The sequence below is a fragment of the Microtus ochrogaster genome, unplaced genomic scaffold (genome assembly GCF_000317375.1).
Source record: "Microtus ochrogaster isolate Prairie Vole_2 unplaced genomic scaffold, MicOch1.0 UNK52, whole genome shotgun sequence".
Lineage (NCBI taxonomy): Eukaryota > Metazoa > Chordata > Mammalia > Rodentia > Cricetidae > Microtus > Microtus ochrogaster.
Window position 1 is genome coordinate 2,420,096 of NW_004949150.1, and position 21,223 is coordinate 2,441,318.

At 46.2% G+C, this 21,223-nt stretch overlaps 1 protein-coding gene across 1 annotated transcript in view; it reads right to left on the reverse strand.

Moving 5' to 3' along the window:
• Tram2 (translocation associated membrane protein 2) overlaps nucleotides 1–21,223 on the reverse strand; it is a 72,720-nt gene that overhangs the window by 14,013 nt on the left and 37,484 nt on the right. The window contains exon 2 of the mRNA XM_026777273.1: nucleotides 16,472–16,535. Coding sequence (XP_026633074.1) covers nucleotides 16,472–16,535 — 64 coding nt within the window. The remainder of the gene's footprint in view (nucleotides 1–16,471; nucleotides 16,536–21,223) is intronic.

Below are 21,223 nucleotides of genomic sequence, written 5' to 3' on the forward strand. Positions count from 1 at the left end.
GCCAACCCCCATCTCTGTTCTATCACCTGCAGGACTAGGCTCTGTTTCCCTTCCTCCTTCATAAATGAGGAGCAAGGGGGAGCGAAACTACGCCATATTTTGGACCTACAGGAAGAACTAAGAGTGTGCGAAGTTTCATGATCAAAATCACCATTAGGGAAACTGGGACCCACATTCAAGCAAGTTAGCATGGTCTAAAATTAGTGAAATATGACCAGTGTGGTGGTATACGCATGCCTGCAGTCCTAGAAAATGGTGTCCAACATCGCTGAGCATCAGGGAAATGCACATCACAATGACCTCCCCACGAGGCTAGCCACAATTAAAGAAAGTCAAATGTGTTGCTGGGGATGTGAAGAAATAGGAACCATGTGCCTCGCTGGTGGGACTGTAACTCAGCGCTGCCACTACAGAAAATTGCATGGTAGGTCCTCGGAAAACCTAAAATAATAATTAGCATAGGTCCCAGCATTACCACTGAGTATAAACACAAAAGAATTGAAAACAGGACTTCAGGGCTGGAGAGATGGCTCAATTGGCAAAGCATTTCTGGCATAAGGACTTGGGTTCCACCCTCAAAACCTACATGAAAAGCTGGGCATGGTGGCATGTACTTGTAATCCTAGCGTCGGGGAGGCAGGAAGAGCCAGATGGGTGGATGAGCCAATCTAACCCGCTTGCACTTCCATGCCAATAGCAGACTGTCTCAGGCTCGTGAGGAATAATATCCAAAGCTGACCTCTGACCCCAAGGCACACTGAGAAACATACCTACCCACAAATACATACCCATCCACACACAAAGAAAACAACATGAGAAATACTGTACGAAATCACTTTTGGTGGATGAAAAGTAAGTATAAAGCATACAGGAAATCTATTTCAGACACCCGCTCCTCTGCCAGCTTGAGATTTGTACATATATGCAAGTATTCCCCAATGCAAAGACATCAGTAATATTTGCACATACACATGCAAAGCGGTACTCAGGATGGGAAAAATGTAGAAAGAATTCAATTGTCCATCAAGGGATAAATAGATAAAACGTGGCGTGTACACACACTGAAATACTTCTCAGCCTTCAAAGAAAGGAAATCCAGACACGTGCCTTAACAGTGACATTATGTCGGGTAACATATGGCAGTCACCAAATGGTAAGACATATTTGATCCCACTGGTACAGGCTCCCTAGGACTGTCAAATTCTTACAGAGAGAAAGGATAAAGGCAGTCACTCAGGACAGAACGAGAAGAAATACAGACTAAAATACAACAGAATAGCAGTGGCCAGGAATAATGCAAGCTTAAGTAGACTCAGGCTGGGGTCAGAGGTGGGGGCTGCACGGTGGGAACCCACATTTGGGCTTCATAGACCACAGTGAACTCTGTGGACTTCCTTAAGGCAGCAGGAAGCCCCAGAAGTCTTAAATAGATCCACTTCTGGCCATACAGTCACAAGGGTGGCAGGGAGACAGTGATCAGTCAGTAGGTGGGTCTCCAGATGGTGGGACAGGGACAGGGCCTCTGCTCTAGGATGGGCGTGCAACAATGGGGACAGACAAAGCATGCTGGGCTGGCTGCAGGTTCAGGACTTCACCTGTGTTTTGTAGCCCCCTGCTCACCGCCTCAGAATTCTTCAAGGAGCATTATGCTACATAATGGAACCTTAAAATTATCTCAGGAGTTGAGCAAAGACAGTGGCTGCAGGGATGCGGACATTTCTCACCTCTTTTAGTTTCTAGAGTCCCAGATGGCCCAGCCTCCTAATGCTATGCCAAGGTCAACCCCACTCCACCACGCGTTGGCTTCAGTTTTGCCAGCACTATGTTGCTCCTTTGAGTCGACAATCGTAAGGAACAACATCACACCCAGATTCTCCAAAGGTCCCCCGAGTCACACATCAACTGCTGCTTTCTTCCTTATCTACTTTCTGTTTGATTAGAGGAAGAAAAAGATGCTCTGATTCCTACTTTCTTTCTTTTCAGGCTGTCCTCAACCTCACAGAGATATCTGCCTGTCTCTGCCTCCCGAGTGCTGGGATTGAAGGCGTGCGCTGCCACCACCCTCCAGGCCTGGTTCCTACTTTCTATAGAGCTATGGAAACTGGAGCTTTGCTCAAACACATACCTGACTTTTTAAAAGTATTTTAAAATCAGTTGCTGAGTAACACATCAAAAACAGCTCTGGGGCTAGAGATGACCCCAAGGTCAAGAGGACTTGCTGCTCTTCTTAAGGACCCAGGTTTGGTTCCAAGCACATGGTGGCTAATAACCGCGTCTAGCTCCAGTTCCAGAGGCTCCAATGCCCCCCCATCTGGCCTGTGTGGGCACTGCACATATGTGGCGCAAAAACAGGCAGGCAAATACTCATACACATAAAATTTAAAAACAAATCTTTAAAAAAAAGAATTGTTTTTAAAAAATTATTCAAGTTAGACTGGTCCCTGCAGACCATGGTTCTCATGAAGGGCAGTGTTGCCAGGGGCATACTGTATGGTTCTAGAAAAGTAACATCTTTAGGCTATTAAATCAGTGATGTGAACAGTCAAGAGTCACAGCAAATTGTCTCCAGAGCCCAGCAAGCAAAGAGGTCCCGGTGGGTTAAGTGCATACTCCCCACATGGAGACCTGCAGGAAGCAGCCAGTGTTCTGCATTTCAACCAAGAGATAAGCTCTTACCTAATTTTCTTTCCATATTGCCATCTCGGCCTATCTGTCACATGTCTACTTAGGGAAGGAAACAAGTTCACAAAAGAGCCACCTCCTTTTCATCGGTGGAAAAGGAAGCACACAGTGAAATGGGGCTGAATAAATGATGAGTGATGGGCACTGTCTGTTTCGGGGGTCCAGGAGCGGGGAACCAGAGAGCGGAGAACTGAGCATGCGTTCAGGGCGGGGAGGAGACGGAGAGCAGAGGACTGAGCATGCGTTCAGGGTGGGGAGGACACGGAGAGAGGAGATCTGAGCAAGTGTTCGAGGCGGGGAGGAGATGGAGGCTGCCTCTTTCTCACTGTTGTCAAGGGAGAGGCACAGCCCAGTGCTGGCCAATTCCCGGTACTTTCAAACCAGAGACCATCTGATTTTACAATACCGGAGACGAATTCAAAAAAGTTTAAACATGGCGTGGGTCAACACTGAATAAGCCAAAGAAAATGTATCTGCAGGAAAACTCCAACCACAAGCCACCAGTTTGCAACCTGTGGCCTGGCTGTCCCCTGACCCCTTCCCAGAACCGACATTCTATGGGTTTCTGTGCTGACAGGTCCCACATTGCTTCAGATCTTTTCTGGTATTTTAAAATCAAGAATATGGACATGAGAAAATTTACAGTAAGCAAAATCAAGAGGCAAATGGGGCTGGGGCTGGGTATGTGGGTCGGAGGTTGAGCATGGATGCTTGAGCCTTAGTCCTGCTAAAGAGAAATAAAGGGAGGGGCATGTGGTAGAGAGAAGGAGGCAGAAGGACAGACAGACAGACACAGACAGACAGAATTAAAAGAAAATAAAGGAAAAGCATTAAACAACCACCTGGGGCAAATGTTTCCAGTTCTCAGACAAATGGTTCATCTTGCCAGAATGTAAAAAGCTCCTGGAACTTAGACGAAAGATCAAAACTCAGCAGAAAAACGGGCAAAGTGTACGAACAGACAGTTGGCAGAAAAAGGAAACCAGGCAGCTCTTAGGAACTGAAAATGATGCTCAGCTCTACCCAGAAAAATGTAAATGAAAACCACACTGAGATAACACTTCATATCTGACCAGATGGGCAACAATGCAGCCTTGCTGAGGCCGTGGGGAAATCTCTGCTCGCACAGCGCTGGTGGGAGTGTACAGTAGTACCATCTTCACGGAGGGTCATGTGGCCATTGCTGTTGAGGTTACAAAGGCACTGAGCCTTTGATATGACAATTCTACTTCTGGGAACTTACTACCCTCTAGCTAGTACTTGCCCCATGGTCAGCAGGGCATATGCTCCTGGTTACAAACCAGAGCGCTGCTTTCAAAAGTACAACAGCATTGCCATGTTTTCATCCATAGGGAACTACGCATAGATACACAGGCTGAGTATTCTCCATACACAAGTCTGCAATCTGAAAAATTTTAAGTATGGACACGAAGCCACATTTGGAAAATTCCATGCCTGAGCTCCCATGAGACTGCAGTTAAAATTCAAGCGCACTAGAAATACTGTGCAAAATCACTCTCCGAGAATGAGAGGTAAATAGAAGACACAAATGGAGTCTAGTTCAGACATAGGTCCTCTCCTGAAACTTCTTAATACATACATGCAAATATTCCTCAAACCGAAAACACTAAAAATCTGGATCACCCTGGCCCCGAGTATTAGCAAGGGAGGCTCAAACTGCAATGCATCAGGGCTACTTAGAGAAAGAACCCCAAGAGGCTACACTTGAGGTGTCTTTGCAGAGCCATGGGGGATGGGGGGTAGAGGGGGTGGGGGTGTGGGGAGGTATGTTTCACTTTGTTGCTTTATTTTATTGAGAGAGAGGGAGAGAGAGGGGGTGGGGGTGTGGGGAGGTATGTTTCACTTTGTTGCTTTATTTTATTTTACTCTTTCATGAAAGGCCCTGCAGGAAAAAGTCTAAAGCTCATTTCTAGAGCTGCTCTTTGCCACCATGTATCCACGTCTCTCTGACTCAGTCACCCACGTGGGCAGTGAGGCTAAAGCAAACTGCCTGCTGGGTCCTGGTGTTGCATGCCTGTCATTCCCAGTCTGGGAGACAGAGGCAGGAGGAACAGAGGAATTCAGGGCCTGTGTGGGACACCTTAGCTCCACCCCATCCAGCAATACATAAAGTAGGTGAGATGGATCGGGAGGAAAAGGTAAGGACTGACTCCTCCAAGTGGTCCTCTGACCTCTGCACACGCAACATGGCACCCTCCACGGCAACAACAACAACAACAAAAAAGTCAGGGCTGATGCGATAGTGCAGTGGTTAGAGCATTGCTGCTCTTGCAGAACACCCAAGTGTGGTTCCCACACCCACATCGGATGCTCACAACCACCGGAAACTCCACCTCCAGAGGATCTAAAACTCTCTTCTGGAGTTCCTGGGCACAGCACCCGTGTGTATACCCCCACTCCACCTCTCATACATCCACATAACTAAAAGTAAATATGCAAAAGACCCTAAAAATAAAAAAAAACTATCCTTCACCACAAAGCTCTAAGAATAAAATAGACAAAGAAAAAAAAAAAAACTATCCTTCACCACAAAGCTCTAAGAATAAAATAGACAAAGAACTTATAAAACTGTAAAGTGTTGTGCAAATATATGGAGCTATTATTACCCTTTCCCACAGAAAGAAGATGAACAGAACAGTCCTATGTACTCATTTAGAATAAATACCACAAGTGGCGATTATAAGCCCTTTATTAGCGAGGCGCTACACCGAGCGTGTCTGGTAAATGACATCACATGCCTCGCTGTGATCCCGAGTATTATCCCTGTTTACTGACATGGCAGCTGTGGCTCAGAGACAGCAGGGACTCTACTCAAGTGATCTGTAGCTACAGTGGGCCACAACTGCAGAAGCCAGGGGCCAAACCCATCCTCTCCCCACAAGGCCTCTCTGACTGCCCTTCAGATGTTAGAGGTACAGGACATTCCTTCAAGTCCTGAAGGCTTCATCTACTCCGAGACAGCAGGAGAGAGAAAGCTCTAGAATATATGCAGGCATACACACACAGCCTTCAGGAGCAGGATTCTGACCTCCCATCATGGAAGATGAAGGTGACTGGTATCATTATAAGCATCAAAACGGTTCTCAGACTGCATGTGTGCACATACACATGGATATACATACACACAGCTATGAGTTAAACTGTGTCCTTCACCTCCAAAACTTATGCTGGAGTCCCTAGTACCTCACAATATTATTTTATTTGGAACAGGATCTATGCGGGGGTGAAAAGTTAAAATGAGGTCATTAGGGAGGGGACTCATTTCAATATAATTTATGGCCTCAAAAACCTAGGAAGTAGCGACACAGAGACAGACACACAGGAGGAATACAGGAAGAGGCGAGGAGGTAGCAGCCATCCACATCCGAAAGCCAATGAGAAGGGCTCTTTCCCTGGCAGGTGCAGGAGGAACCTCCGCTGATGGCAGCATGGATTCAGATTGCTAGCCCCCAGAATTGGGCCTTATGGTATTTGTAACCACGGCCTTAAGAAACACATTCTCTCTCTACACAAGGGTCACCAAATGAAAGACTTGGCTGACTACCATTCGGTCTCTTAGTGCATGTTCTGGAATCTATTTTCTTCTACGTGATAGCAACGTAAAAAGACAAAGGATGTTTTCTATAGCATAAAAAGAGGTAGCGATGATGAGAGAAGATTCTAGAGGGTTCAGGAGTAGAAGGTCAGGGCTGCTGGGTCGTCTCCTTGAAGAACCAGCACTTTCTGGAAGGCTGGAAGGAAATCTATCAAGGACTCCTCAGCATCAGGCATGTACTTCTGATCCCTCTGATCCACAGCCAGGGGCTTCCTGTGACATCCTGGACACGACGTGCCATTCAGGAGACTATCACGATGCAGAAAATCATGCCTGGGGACAGACTTCAGGCAAAGACCACCAAGAGTCAGGTAGAAAAAGTCACTTCTTGAGCATCACATGGGACAGCAGCAGCAACAAAAGGTAGAGTTTTTCATTACGTGTGAAATTTAAAAAGTTAATCAGGGCTTTTACTCACGTAAAAATAACGTTCTGAACAAACGTGTTAATTTGCAGGGCGATGGTGCCCCACGCCTTTAATCCCAGCACTCGGGAGGCAGAGGCAGGCGGATCTCTGTGAGTTCGAGACCAGCCTGGTCTACAGAGCTAGTTCCAGGACAGGCTCCAAAGCCACAGAGAAACCCTGTCTTGAAAAAAACAAAAAAACAAAAACAAAAAAAAAGTGTTAATTTGAAGGACAAAAATATTATTGTAAAAACAACTGACTAGAAGAAATTATCCCAGCTTGACTGCATAAGAAAGTTCCAATCTGGAGATACAGGGAAGGAAAGACCACAAAACCAAAATTATATTACACTGAGCAGTGGGGTCCATGTCAGAGGGGTACGGAGAGGAAGGAAACAGTCAGATAACAGTGTTCCCATCCATCTCAAGCATCAAGCCAGTCAACACAGCAGCTCAGAGATTCTGCTAAATAAGCCTGCAGAAGAGCCACACTGAAGGGCAGAGACCAGTGGCTCTCAAGCGGTGGGCCTTTAGGGGTCAAATGACCTTTTCACCAGGGTGGTATATCAGATACTTACCTTATGATTCCTAACCGCAGCAAAATTACAGTTATGAAGTAGCAATGAAAATAATTTTATGGCTGGGGGTCACCACAACATGAGGAACTGTATTCATAGGTTGAGAACCACTGGCGTGGATCTCTAGGCTGTAAATAGGGAATTGGATGGAATGATGTCTCTCCTGGAAGGTGACATAGCGACATTTACACGTACGTATTCAGTGTCTGAAGCATCAGGAAGCAGAGTGCTTATGATCTGTTCTGTCTTCTGAAGAGTTGTTTTGCTTGCTAAATTTTAGTTATTGAAATGAAAATCAAGTCCAGACATGACCATAATTCCTGGGAGGAGGCTTCCCATAGCTGACACAGTGGGGGACTTGCTTTAGTTTTCTCTTCATTCAGAGGGACCCTGAGCCAAAAGTGGTCTTGGTAGTCATTTAGCACAAGGTGAGGACAAAGCCAGCTCCGTGTCTCAAAAGTTGGCATCTCTACATGACAAACCCAGCCTTTCTACAGCTTTCTGAGCATTAGGGCTCTGTATGAGGTACAGACACCCCAGTCTCCTTGAGAACATCAATCAAGTCTCTGGGCCCAGTTCCGCCCACTATGACAGGACCAGGCCACGCCCACCCCCAGCCCCAGCTGTAAGGGTCACAGGTCCAGGCTGGAGTGCATTCACTCTAAGCAGCTCCAGAGGCACTGCTGCCCACCTGTCCTTCCCTTTTCTGTTCTCTCTGAGCTCATCTTACCGCAGGGCTTGGTGTGATATGTGAGGCCAAGCTTTCAAGTGTATGACACAGGCAGGAGACAGCAGTAATGTCTGCTGGCCAGCAGAAAAAACAAGATCCCCACCCCCACCCCCACAAAAGCCTTGGGCTGAATGAGGCTGTTTTCATGGGCAGTATGTCTCGTTCCAGAAAGGGCTAGAAAACAACAGTCAAGGTACAGTGTAGGAGGTTCCAGGGCTTTCTACCTCTTCCTATTGCAAAACACAACATGGTACATACTAGTGATCAAACCAGCAGAAATGGGCAGCACGGAAGGATGGATCTATCAGCTTAGCCATTGTAAAATCAGCCCTGCTCTGGAAGAGACCCCTCTGTACCAGCCTTGTAGCTCTTTGAGTAGGGCAGCAGGCAGGCTCAGGACTTTCAAAGCCACCAGGACTCCCTTACCCTATCTTAGCCAGGGTTTCTATGGCTGTGATGGAACACCATGACCAAAAGCAACTTGGAGAGGAAAGGGTTTATTTTGCTTACACTTCCACACCACTATAGAAAACAGTAATTAAAGAAAGTCAGGGCAAAACTCAAACAGGACAGGAACCTGGAGGCCATGGAGGAGTGCTGCTTACCGGCTTGCTCCCCATGACTTGCTCAGCCTGCTTTCAACCATCAGCCCAACGGTGGCAGCACCACAATGCTGGGCCCTCCCACATCAATCACTCATTAAGAAAATGTCCTACAAGCTTGCTCACAGCCCTATCTTACAGAAGCAATTTCTCCATTGGGGTTCCCTCCTCTCAGATAACTGTAGCTTGTGTCAAGTTGGCATAAAAATGTATGTGGCACATACCTTGTACCACATATGTGTTTATGACTTCTGGGGACCTGTAGCCCCAGCTGAAAGCCAAATCTCCTCAGTCACAGTCACCACCTCTTCCACCCCACCCCCATTAAAGAGTTATAGTGTGGTCGTCCTAATGGAATGGTCCCCATAGGCTCATATATTTAAATGCTTAGTCCCCAGTTGCTGGAACTATTTAAAAGGATTAGGAGGTGTGGTCTTGCTGGGAAGGTGTGTCACTGGGGGTGGGCTCTGAGGTTCCAAAAGCCCACAGAATTCCCAGTTAGCTCCCTCTGTCTGTCTCTGTCTGTCTCTCTGTCTCTCTCTCTCTCTCTCTCTCTCTCTGCCATCACTTGTGGATCAGGTGTAAGCTCTCATCTACGGCTTCGGCACCACACCTGCATGCTGCCATAGTCCCATCATGAACTCCAATCCTCTGAAACGATAAGCAAACTCCCAATAAACTTTCTTCTTCCTGGCCAGGGTGTCACTTCACAGCAGTAGGGAAGTAACTAAGATATGTGGGAAAACCAAAACTGAAAGAGAAATGAAAGAGCCAACCGAGTAACTAGACTTAATGGCTCTCCCCATATCACCACTGAGAGCAAGCACAGGAGCATTTGAAAGGCTACCTGCATAATCAACACCCGACTTATCCAGCGTTACTGGGCACAGTCTCCTCCATGGTTTTCACTGGGGATCTTGCTAAAGGTGGGTGCTGCCATAGAAGGAGGCCTAATGTCTGTGTTTCTAATGAGTTCCCCCAGGTCACACTAAAGGTCTTGGCTTATAGAAAATCTATGCTACAAATACTTCAGGGGACCTGGAGTTGAGGCAATGACCATCAGTCCCTGTTTTGCAAAGGATGTGCCCCAGATGTTAAACAGTTTGTCAAAAACATTTAGCAGCTCAGAGACATACCGAATAACCATGAAAAAAAAAAGAATGCTGGGACCCAGAAGCTCAATTATTCTACGTGAGAAGGGAGGCTACCAGGTCAGGAGTCACCTATAGGAAAAAACAAACCTCTGTTATTTTCTGACCTCTTATAGTCTATATATTTCTGACCATGATACCAGATACTTTGTGGAATTCTACATAGAAAGTCATACTCAAAGTGTCTAATGAAGTTAAGATTAGGAAACAAAAATAAAACAAACAAACAAACAAATCCAGGCCATGGAGTTAAATTTGAATTTCATATAAACAATGATTGATCTCTGCTGGGTGTGTGACAGATATCTGCAATCTCAACACCAGGAAGGTTGGGGCAAGAGGATTCCTGTGAGTTTGAGCCAGCCTGGACTAAAGGGTGATCAAATACCAGGCCAGTCAAAGTTACCCAACAAGACCCCATTTCCCACAAAACACTTTAATTTCCTATAGTCATAACTATGTTTTCTGCATTTGTGTTCCGTGCATTACTTGAGCTATAGTTTTGAAATATGTTTAGGTGGAATTCAAATAGTCCTGGCTTTTGTGTTTGCAAACTTTGGCAACTCTGACAGGATGCCAAATTGAAGTAGCAAGAAGAGCTGGGATTTGGTTTTGAAGGGGGGGGGGGGAACTTCCTGTTCTATCACTGTCCATCTTAATGTCAATCTTTAGAATGTCAGCATAACAGGCACTGCAGCCTCTCCCAGTCACTGTTGTGGTCACCTCTGCAGGAGCCTCATTTGCTCATCACGATGCAACAAAACCATCAATTTGCAACTAGTCTATCTTGCAATGAGAATGTGGTCTGGGTTAATGTGTGTCTCTCCTAGAATTCATACTTTGATATACTAGCTCCCAGGACGGTAGGATGTGACCTCATTTGAAAACAGGCCCTTTACTGACGTCTTTACATCATCGTTAATGATAAATGGTGGACTAAGGAAATCTGACGGAGGCTGAAATACACAGGCAGGAAGGGCACGTCAAACTGACGTGGAACGAAGCTGGGAACAGATCTCCCCTCACACCTTCAGAGGGACAGAGGCCCGAGTCCCATGGATCTCAGCTGTCAAGACTCCAAACTGAGAGACGATAAATGACTCGTGATTAGGCAGCTAGGTTTACTCATGAGAGGAGTGGGGTTCTTGAAGATGGAGACAAGAGAGCAGGAAAAACCAGTGCAGTAGGGAAGATGGGTCGAGAAAGAGCCTCTTCAACATCATGGATACGCTGAGTTCCCGAAACCCCAGCCAGGATGACCCAGGGATTCACAAATGAGCACTAAGCCTGGGAGCACACATCTCTCCCCCAGTACTTGAGAGGCTAAAGAAGGAGTTGGTTCAATGGGGTAGGGAAGAGGGGGCTCTGAGACTGTTGGGATACAAGTCTACCACTTTACCAGAATCCAATTTTAAACACTACCTCATGACATATACATTATGAAGAGGAGATTTTAGAAGACAGAGCTTCTCTGGTTATACCAAAGGGAAGAGGGGAGGATAGATTTATAAGCACTTCAGCCCCTAAGGAGATTTATGAGTAGGGATTTAGAAATCATAATCTTAACAAACCTGCTATTGTCAAATGGCTTTGTCCCGTGAGAAGCTTGCTTTCCTGCAAGCCATGCAAACAGGCATTACCATGCCGGGCTGGTCACATTTCAAATAGCCCCAAACGGTAAGATTTCCACGTGAGAGAGACAACTGAACCATCCCTTCTGCCCTTTCTAAAGTCCCGGAAGCCCTCCATCTGGTAGGCACTCTAATGGACCTTCACCCAGGGCACACAAACCCAGAAGAGGTTTCCAGGAGCAGAGTTCAACAGTCACATCTTGGAAGCAGGCAACCCTGGGATTCTCTGGGCTCAGTGGCTACACTCAGCCACTAGCACACTCTGGGCATTTGTTTCTCTCTAGAGAGTTCTACATTGACACCCCTCCGCTAGGGCTGCCTCAACTTCTATGCTCACAACTCCACGTTCTCCATCTCCACGATAAAGTCAACCTTCTGGAAGGACACGTCACTGGGCTTTTATTATTTTTTTTCTTCACCTTGTAGCTCTGTGTATTTCCCTCACCACCCTATTGCAATTATAATTATCTGCTTACTTATTACCCATATCTTCCTCAAATTGTTTTACAACTAAGGCCGGCATAGGAGAGACACAGAAATATTTGTCTAGAGTAAGCAATTAACTAATTAAACTAATGAACCCATGCTGGTGGCGCACTCCCAAGACTCAATAGGAAGTTCTTTATGCCCGGCAGCTCTGGCTTGGGCCTAGCCTGAAACGGTCTACACTTGTCTTCCTGACTGTGAAGCGGATGGTTGAGGCATTGCTTACTGTCTAACGTCCCCAACAAGGAGTTAAAAGGATGCCTTAGGCACATGCGTGTTTAGTTTTATTACTTTTGTGTTGCTACAGCAACACAATTTAAAAAAACCAGTTAGTTGCATTAGTGCCTACCTGTACGCCCAACACCAGAGAGGCAGAGACAGGAGGATGATGGCAAGTTCAAGGCTTACTGAGTCTAGTGAGTTCCAGCTCAGTCAGGGCTACCTAGCCAAACCCTGTCTCAAATTAATCTTCTGAGTGGGAAAAGACCTTTGCAAACTATGCATTAGACGTGGGATTAATATCTAGGATAAAGAAAGAACTGCAAAAATTAAACATCCAACCCCACCCCAACCATCCGATCAGAAATGGGCCCATGAACTAAACAGACAGCTCTCAAAGGAAGAATCACGAAAGGAAAAAACATTTGAGAAAATGTTCAACATCCTGAGCCACTAAGGAAATTCAAATTAAAACTGATTTGAGACTCCACCATGATAGTCAGAATGGCTATGGTGGAGAAAACAAAGAATAAACACTGGCAAGGGCAGTGTTGTTGGGAACGCAATCCATGCAGCCATTGGAAGTACACAGCCAAAGGACTCCCTGTCAGCATCCCACTACGGACCATGACACATCCATATTAAATTGCTGCACTAGAATAGCTAAGAAATGGAACCAGCACAGATGTCCATCAACAGATACTTGAGCAAAGTAAATATGGAATTTTATTTAGCCATAAAGCAAATGAAATCGGGATATTTACAATAAAATAGACAGAGCTGAAGATTATGTTAAATAAAACAAGACAGGCCAGGCATGGTAGTGCACGCCTTTAATCCCAGCACTTGGGAAGCAGAAGCAGGTGCATCTCTCTGGAAATTCTGGCCAGCCTGGTCTATGGAGCAGACAGCCAGGGCTGTTACAGAGAAACCCTGTCTTAAAACAACAACAAAAAATTTTTAAATTTTAAAAATTAAACAAAACAAAACAATTTCAAGGAATCTATATTTAAACTTGCATGGGTATGTGTGTTTGTGTGTGTGTTATGAAAGCAGAAAGAAGTAATATAATACCTGTTCCAGGAAAGCAAAGGGAGTCTGTGGTGAGAGGGCAGATGAACAAGAATAGAAAGGCATTGCATGGGGGGAGACCATGGAGGGAGGGACAAAGCGTAATGACACAAATGTGTGATAATGCTAATGAAGCTCATGAGAAGCTAATTTAAAAAATAATAATTCGGGCTGGAGAGATGGCTCAGGGATTAGAAGCATGGGTGACTTGTCCAGAGGACTGAGGTTGAATTCCCAGCACCCACGTGGCAGTTCACAACTGTCAGTAACTCCTGTGTCAGGGTATCCGACGGTGTTTTGCTTCCGAGGACACTGCACATACACGGTACACAGACACACATACAGGGAGACCCACCATACACAGGAGATAATTTGTTTTTAATTAGGAGAGAAAAAAAAACCGGAGGCAGTGAGCCCAAGCGTGGGTGGCAGTTGTGGGATACTGTCATGAGGCCACATTTCTTTCTCGTCATTCTGAGAAAAGACATTATCTCATAGCTCAATGGGGCAAAGGGAACACCAAAAATTGTGTGTAACTTTCAGGAGAGAAGGAAAAGGAAAAATAGGATGTTCCCACCCAAGCCAGCTTCATTAAGAACCCTCTTCCAGAAGAAGAAAGAAAAGGGGTGTAAGAGAGGGGGGAGGAGCAGATGAAAGGAAGGGAGGGGGACAAAAGAAGGGAGGCTGAACTTGTTGCTCACTTTAAAGATTTTCAAAATGTCACAGTACAGCAACTCTTATCACATGGGGAGGCTCCATCACATTCATCGTATGAATCAGTACTGAACTGAACGGAAGTTCTTGCTGAGTGATGGGGTCATACGTGATTGCTATCTTCTTGTCTATATTGTATACATTTTCTCTAAGAGTTATGTAATGTTTGTGTAAATGCATTTGAGATGGGGGCGGGGCATGTATTTATATTTCAAACCAGTACCCAAAGGTTAAATACTATATGATTCTATGACTGGGTGTGCTGACTCCCCTATATTCTTGGCACTTGGAAAGCTGAGCCAGAAGACTGCTTTGAGTTCAAGGTCAGCCTGGCTTAAAACTGTGGGAGACCCTGTCGCAAAAATCTAAACTCACTCTCTCTCTCTCTCTCTCTCTCTCTCTCTCACACACACACACACACACACACACACACACACAAAAAAACTTCTATGCATATAAGTTACTTACTACAACAAGTTCATAGAGAAAAGAGAATGGTGGTTGCTATAGGGAGTTATTCTTTAAGGATTAAAAGTTCAGTTCTGCAAGACGAAAAGAGTTCTTGATATAGAAAGCAGCACAATGTAAATGTACTTAATACAACCATACATCTAAAACCGGATACAATAAACTTGGGGCTAGATACAGTGGAACGTACCCAGCTACTAGGGAAAACTACTATGCACACCTATTCTACCACATCTTAAAAACAAAATATTTAATTGCTCACTGGAAGTACAACTGATTGTGCATGTATATCACAACTGACAGGTGACAGCAGTGAAAGAAACCTGGCTTTGATCTTGGACCACACGGGACTGAGCAACAAAATTCATTGTGCCCACCAGTACTGAAGTGTGCACTGGAACGCACGTGTGTCTGGCCATGGCATGTCCTAGATCCCCAGGCTGAGAGATGCTCTCAGGTTTCTATTCCCACAGTGAAGAACGTTACTCCTCTCTTACTATAGTCTCTCAGTTGGACTTTCCAGAAAGGGAACTGTAGTATATACCCAGATGCAAGGATTCTCTCAGTGTCTGACTACATTGGCTGCAGGGATGAGCTCAGGCGAAATTCATGGCTACCCTTTCATGGGCTAAAGAGTCACCCCATTTACTCTCCCCCACCACCCAAATCCTTGAGGTATACCTGGTGGAGTCAGATAAAGCACCCTGATATAAAAGTTAAGACCATTCCCCTAACACCAAATGATGAGAGGAGACCTAGACTCGGCAAGCAAAACTCCCTTCTTCCTTCCTCCAGAGGCCCTTAGTATCTTACAGGTAAGAGGGAGGAAAACCTGATTCCAAGGCCGAGTCCCCAAAACCCGAAGGCTGCAGAAACATGGCCCCAAAGCTGATCCTGGCCAGCTGAATTGTTTCTGCTGACATTCCTGCATTTTGACTTTCTGTGGCATTTACAAAATTAGCTGCCAACATTTCAAAGGTGAGGAGTTCATACAAAGGAAGAAATATTTTCTGACGCTCTTGTATCAAGGGATAACAACTCCAGCGAGGGTGTTGATTTAACCTGACCATCTACTTGAATAGGTGGAGAAACACCTGGAAACTGGGAGAGCACGGCTCCTGGCCCCGAATTAGACCTGTTCAATGCGCCCTTGACGCAGCTGTAATGTGATGGCCTCACTGGGAAATGGTGAGCAGAGGCTTTCCTAGAAGCAGATTCCTGGGTGTGCACCCTTGCAGGTATCTTCTTGTCCCAGCCCCTTCCTGTATTCACCCTTTCTCTGCTTCCTTCATGCCACGGGCTGAACAGCTCTTCTCTGTGCATGTTTCTGCCACCACTGTGGCTCAAGTACGCAGAACCATGTGGCCACGAAGGAACCCTCTGAAACTGTGAGCTCAAATAACCCTTTCATTCTTAAGGTTCTTTCTGTTAGGTTTGGTCACGGTGATGATGAAGGCAGCAGGGCAGGCACTCTGGGTTCATAGCAAGCCCTGGGCCACTGACTGGTTGGAATAGAGCAGCAATTTAGCAGTTTTAGAACGGGTCTCCCACTCTCTCTCTGCTCTGCTCTGCTCTGTGCAGCCGCACTACTCCTTGAGCTGGAGCACCAAAGCTAGGCTCAACGCGGGCTAGCGCAGATAACGTGGTACTTGGAACCACGGCGGCTAGGCCTTCTGCTGTCCCTGCAAACACTGGATGCAGGTCAGTTTGTGATGTGACAATTATGGTCAGTGGCCTTCATGAGATGGCTCTGTGTAAAGACATGGTTTACTCCTAATCTCACCCCGGTCACAATACAGAGCTCCCTTCCCACCATGTATTCCATAGAAGTACCACATCTGACCCACTTCCCTTGTGGAAAACTTTAAATAGAAAGCCGTGTTCTTGATCAATGGTCAGAGGTGGGAAAGGAAGGAGCCAGAGGCACACTTAGCACCCCATGGGGCAGTACTTTTCTCCTGGTCCTTCAGTGGAGAACAGAAGGAAGCGCCCAGCCACCTAAACACTGGAGCCCGAGGGGTGATATCTAAGAGGTCCCAGGTAGAGCACAAAAAGAGAAGTTTTTCACGGTGTCAGGGTTCCGAGGACTGGAGAGATGGAGAGCCGGGCTTTCCTTACCTGCTGTAGGCACACTAATGTTATACTGAGGTAAGATAAATAGGAAGGCAGTCTTGGCTGTGACCTGGAAAACAAAGGAGAAAAGTTCCTATTGACTTTCTTGGCCACATCAAAAGGAACAGGAAGAGGCTGTTGCCTGCCCTGGGGCCCATCCCTTTACCAGTATCCCTTTACCTGTATCTCCAGGATACAGGGTTTTCACCTACCCCAAAGCACCAGTTTTGATCTACCCCTCCCAGGACCTGCACTAAAGAGCAAAGCAGTCCTGGGCCCCAAATGATAGTTACACTGTGTTGACTGCAGACAGAATGTAGCGAGCTGTGTGGAACATGGGGGAATGTAGCGAGCTGTGTCGACCATGGGCAGCACAAACCATTCTGCCATTCACTTGTTCACGTATTGATTTAGTTCTGGACTCCCAGCTCTGTGGACAGTCACAGTTTTTAAAGGCCCTGAAGCTGACTTCCCAGACATTTCAGTTGTCTGCACCCTGGACAGCAGCCCTGAAGTTTCCCAAACAGTAGATTCCAGCTGCTAATTTCACACCTACCCTTCTACTGAACAGGGAACGGACCTCTGAAACCCCACCATACTGGTTTGGTTTTTATGAAAGCTATCTTTAGATGGCTGTGGTCCCAATCTGGTTTCTAGTAGTCAAATCAGTACTGGGGCCGTTTACAGCAGGGTGAGATGACCAAATGTGGGTGCTTGAAGCTGAGATGCGGGAATTGACTGCCCATGTTCCAATGCTGACTCTGCTGGTTATGTAACCACGAGGAAGTCATCCCACACCCCGAGCCAAATCCCTTGTCTATACAACCATGGCTATGTGCAGTTCCTCAGCTGCAGACTACAGACTGGGGTGGCGGCCATCTGGATTGCATTGTTTCAAACTCCACAGATGGCACAGTCAGGACCAAGAAACACTCTGAGAGACATGCAGGAGGACGGGGGAAGAGAAGCCACTTCCCCAGAGGCTCTGAAGTTATGGGTTCTCCTCCAGTGTGGAGGGCAGACAGTTGTATGCAGAAAGTGGGGATGTACTAGGTTACACCCAAATCAGTGTGGAGACAGGAGAAAGATGGCTTGCTTGGACATGCCAGGGACAGATGACTGCCCTTAGCCTATTCTGCGGGGCCAATCCTCTCCTTTAAGGAAACAAGGACTTGCTGTTACTCTATAGATAGGTATCATTTACTTCTTATAGGTAGCTATGTACAAAGTCTTCATCCCTCTGTGTCCATGCCTATGTGTGCTCTATCAAGTTGGTAGGGAAAGAACAAATAAAATTAGGGATTGACTTTTGGTCCTTATGACCTTGCTCTACATTCCTGACCTCCATCCAGTTCAATTGCCTGCGTTTTCCTTACAATAATAAGCTTGGCTCAAGCCCAAAGACTACTCATACATTCCCCTTCCTCTGCTACTCCCCACAACGTGTCAATATCTTTCTCTCTCATCCATCACGCTGCCCCTCAACTGTGAACCCTCTGCAAGGCCTTTGGCTACTCCAAGAGAAGGTCACTTTTTCACAGGCAGACGTTCCATACCATCCTCTGTGTGCCATCATTTCCACACAGAGGGACATCGCCGCCTAGAAGGCAGGGAATCCCATCACCTCAGTTTTTATTGCATGCCCTCCCAAATAGCTTAACCCAGACGAGGTGAGTGCTCAGGTACTGGTGTGCGAGGTCCTTCTGTATTATGTGCTGCTTCTATTGGTTAATGAATAAAGCTGCTTTGGCCTATGACAGGGCAGAATAGAGCAAGGCAAAAATTCCAAGCAGACAGAGGAGAAAAGAAGGCAGAGTCAAGGAACTGCCATGTAGCCACCGAAGGAGATAAGACAGATAGAATCTTACCAGTAGGCCATGGATATGTGGCAATACACAGATTAATAAAAAAAAGGGGGGGGTTAATTTAAGATGTAAGAGTAGCTTAATAACTAGCCTAAGCTACTGGCCAAGCAGTGTTATAATTAATATAGTTTCTGTGTAATTATTTCAGGTGTGTGTGTGTGGCCTGGAAACAAATGAGCAGCCTCCAAGGTACTGATCACTGAATAAGAATTTAATGAAATGGAGTCTCTAGGAGGAGCCGCCCTCTGCCACTAATGGCCTTTGCCTTGGGACCTATCTACTCTGAGTCCATCAGCCTCCTGAGTGGGGCTGGCGAGTATTCTGGTCAGTGCCCCAAGCCTTCTGCTGTGGTTTCTCTTGTCCTATCCCAGAGCAGCTGTGTGCCTTCAGGGGCGTGAGCCCCCAGAGGTCCTCTGTAAGTTGGTCAGCATCCATTTCTCAGAAGCACTATGATTCTATGTGTGGAACACCACTGTTCAACCATGCCTGTGATGGAGTCCCCAAAAGAACTTGAAATTTTTCTATATCCAGGCCATCCCCCCCAGGCAACTAAACTAGACCCTTTCTGGGGCTGGCTCATCAGCGTCTTGTCCAGCTCCCAAAGCATTCTAGCCTGCAGCCAACTCTGAGAGTCATTACACTGAAAACAAACAAACAAGACAAATAATTAAAGCCAGGGAAGCAGGTATTTGGTATGTGAATTATATACATTTTTGCTCAAGCCCTGCAAATGCAATCAATTCTCATTTATGGCAATTCTATGAAACTGCTGCAAACACGGAAACACGGCGTCCGAGAGAAATACAGAACTGGGTTGCTACAAACCAGTCACATGTGACCAAGAGACCAACGTTTAACCTTGCTTTATGCATGTTTCTAAAGGACACCCTAGTTAATACATATTTAATACACACTGTTGGTTCATTAACATTGAACTCACGGTCAACAGCCCTGGAGCTCATGCCCAAAGGAGGCAACTGAAGCCATGCTGTTTCTCCCTAATTTAGCACATTGTCTCCTTCTCAAGATTAGGACCGTAGGTAGCACTTCAGGAAAATACTTAGGGGTCATCGAAATCCCATCAACATCACAAAATGCAAAACTATGGCCTCAAATAGACTGCAACGGGAATGATTTGTTTATGGTGCAAGAACTGAAACAGGAAGTCAGACAGAGCCTTGTTTCACCTCAGCTGGGTTTTCACCAAGGTTTGCACCTGTGTACACCGTGGAGAGCCAAGTGTGAATTTGGAGGTTACAGGTAAATTTTAGTAAAGTGAGCAGACTCCCAAAGATGAAATCCACAATCGGCGAAGGATGGACAAACCTCTTAGCGCCAAGATTTGTTTGTTTGGTGTGTGTGCGCACGCGCATGTGCACAGGCAAGTTCATGCACGGGGACATATGCAGAGGTCGGAGGACAGCTTTTCAGGAGTTGGGTCTTCTGCCTATTTATAACGTAGTCTCTCTTGTCTCTGCTGTTACTGCATATGTACACACACAGCTGATTCTCCTGTCTCCTCTCCTATCGCCCTATGAGAGTGCTAGGGTTATGGCTGTGAGCCACCAAATCCAGCTTCTATACTATGGGTTGCACTGCTCAAACCCGGGTCATCAAGGCATGTGCATCAGGCATTACACCTGCTGGCGTCTCACTGGCCATCAAGATCTTTTTAAACAGCCCCTGGGAGAGACTAACATCACCAGGTTTAAGTTCTAGAAGAAAACCTTGAAAACCTTCAATATACCATGGCAAGAGAACAGAGCTGACTGGGTGAGACACGCTCGCCACATGATGCTCACACACGGACACAGCCACCCTGCAGGAGAGCTGTCTGATCTGCAGCCTGTGACCTGCTAGCGGTTATACTTCCCTACGACTGTTTTCTCTCACTGCGTCCACCCAGAGCTACCCACAAATGCCCACTTGATGAACTCACATTGTAAGCAACTGTAGTATTCAGCGGCCCCAGATGAATGTCTATCACAGGCTTTCTGAATGTAAGTCAGAGAGAACAGAGTCAAGGCAAAACATACTAGATCCCAGTACTTTTCCGTACCTGCCCTCGGGGTGTTGGCAAAAGAAACAAATTCTAAACCATCCTTATTCCCATGTTAGCATACCCTAAATGCCAGTTTTCTTGTTTCATAGGACACAGAGAGACCAAGCGGCCTCTGCCACCCAGTAAGCTCTCGAGTACAACAGGCAACCATCATCTTGGGATTTTATAAGTTTGTTCCAGAAACAACTTTAGCAGACACACAACAAAGCCCTTAACAGAAACCTAACAAAAACTAGAACACTAAAACCAAACCAAAGAAATCACATGCAGGAAGCCTAAAAAGAAAGACTAGAGAACGAGGCTGAGCCACAGGCGCGCAGCCTAAGAAGCCCTACACATCATCTCAAATTTGCCGGAAATCTGGAGTCTAAACTCCATCCTGATCATCTGAAAGAGGAAAATAAGATCAGCTACTAAGTCCGCCACATGCATTAAAGGAAGGGGGCAGGGGAGAGGGCAAACAGGGGGGAGGGGGAGAAGGAAGCAGTGGCAGCGTGAGCTACAAAGGGTAACCCTATTTGTCCCTCATAAAAACCATTCTATGTGCTTTCAAAAGCCCCCTGGCACCCCAAATCTTCATTCCATCACTCTCCCCTGGCCTGAGGTCAGGGACTGTGCAATGTGGGTTCACACAGCACAGAGGGTGAGAAACTTGGGCCTACTAAAAATGTCACTCCAATTATTTCTCATCCCTTTAGGGCTGTTTATAGGAAACAATATTGAGTTTAATAGCATATTAAATGCCAAGCTTTGTGGGTGAAAGGTTAAAAGTGACAACGTGTTAATATACTAATGCAAAGGGAGGGCACTAAATTACATAGGAGGGGCTCT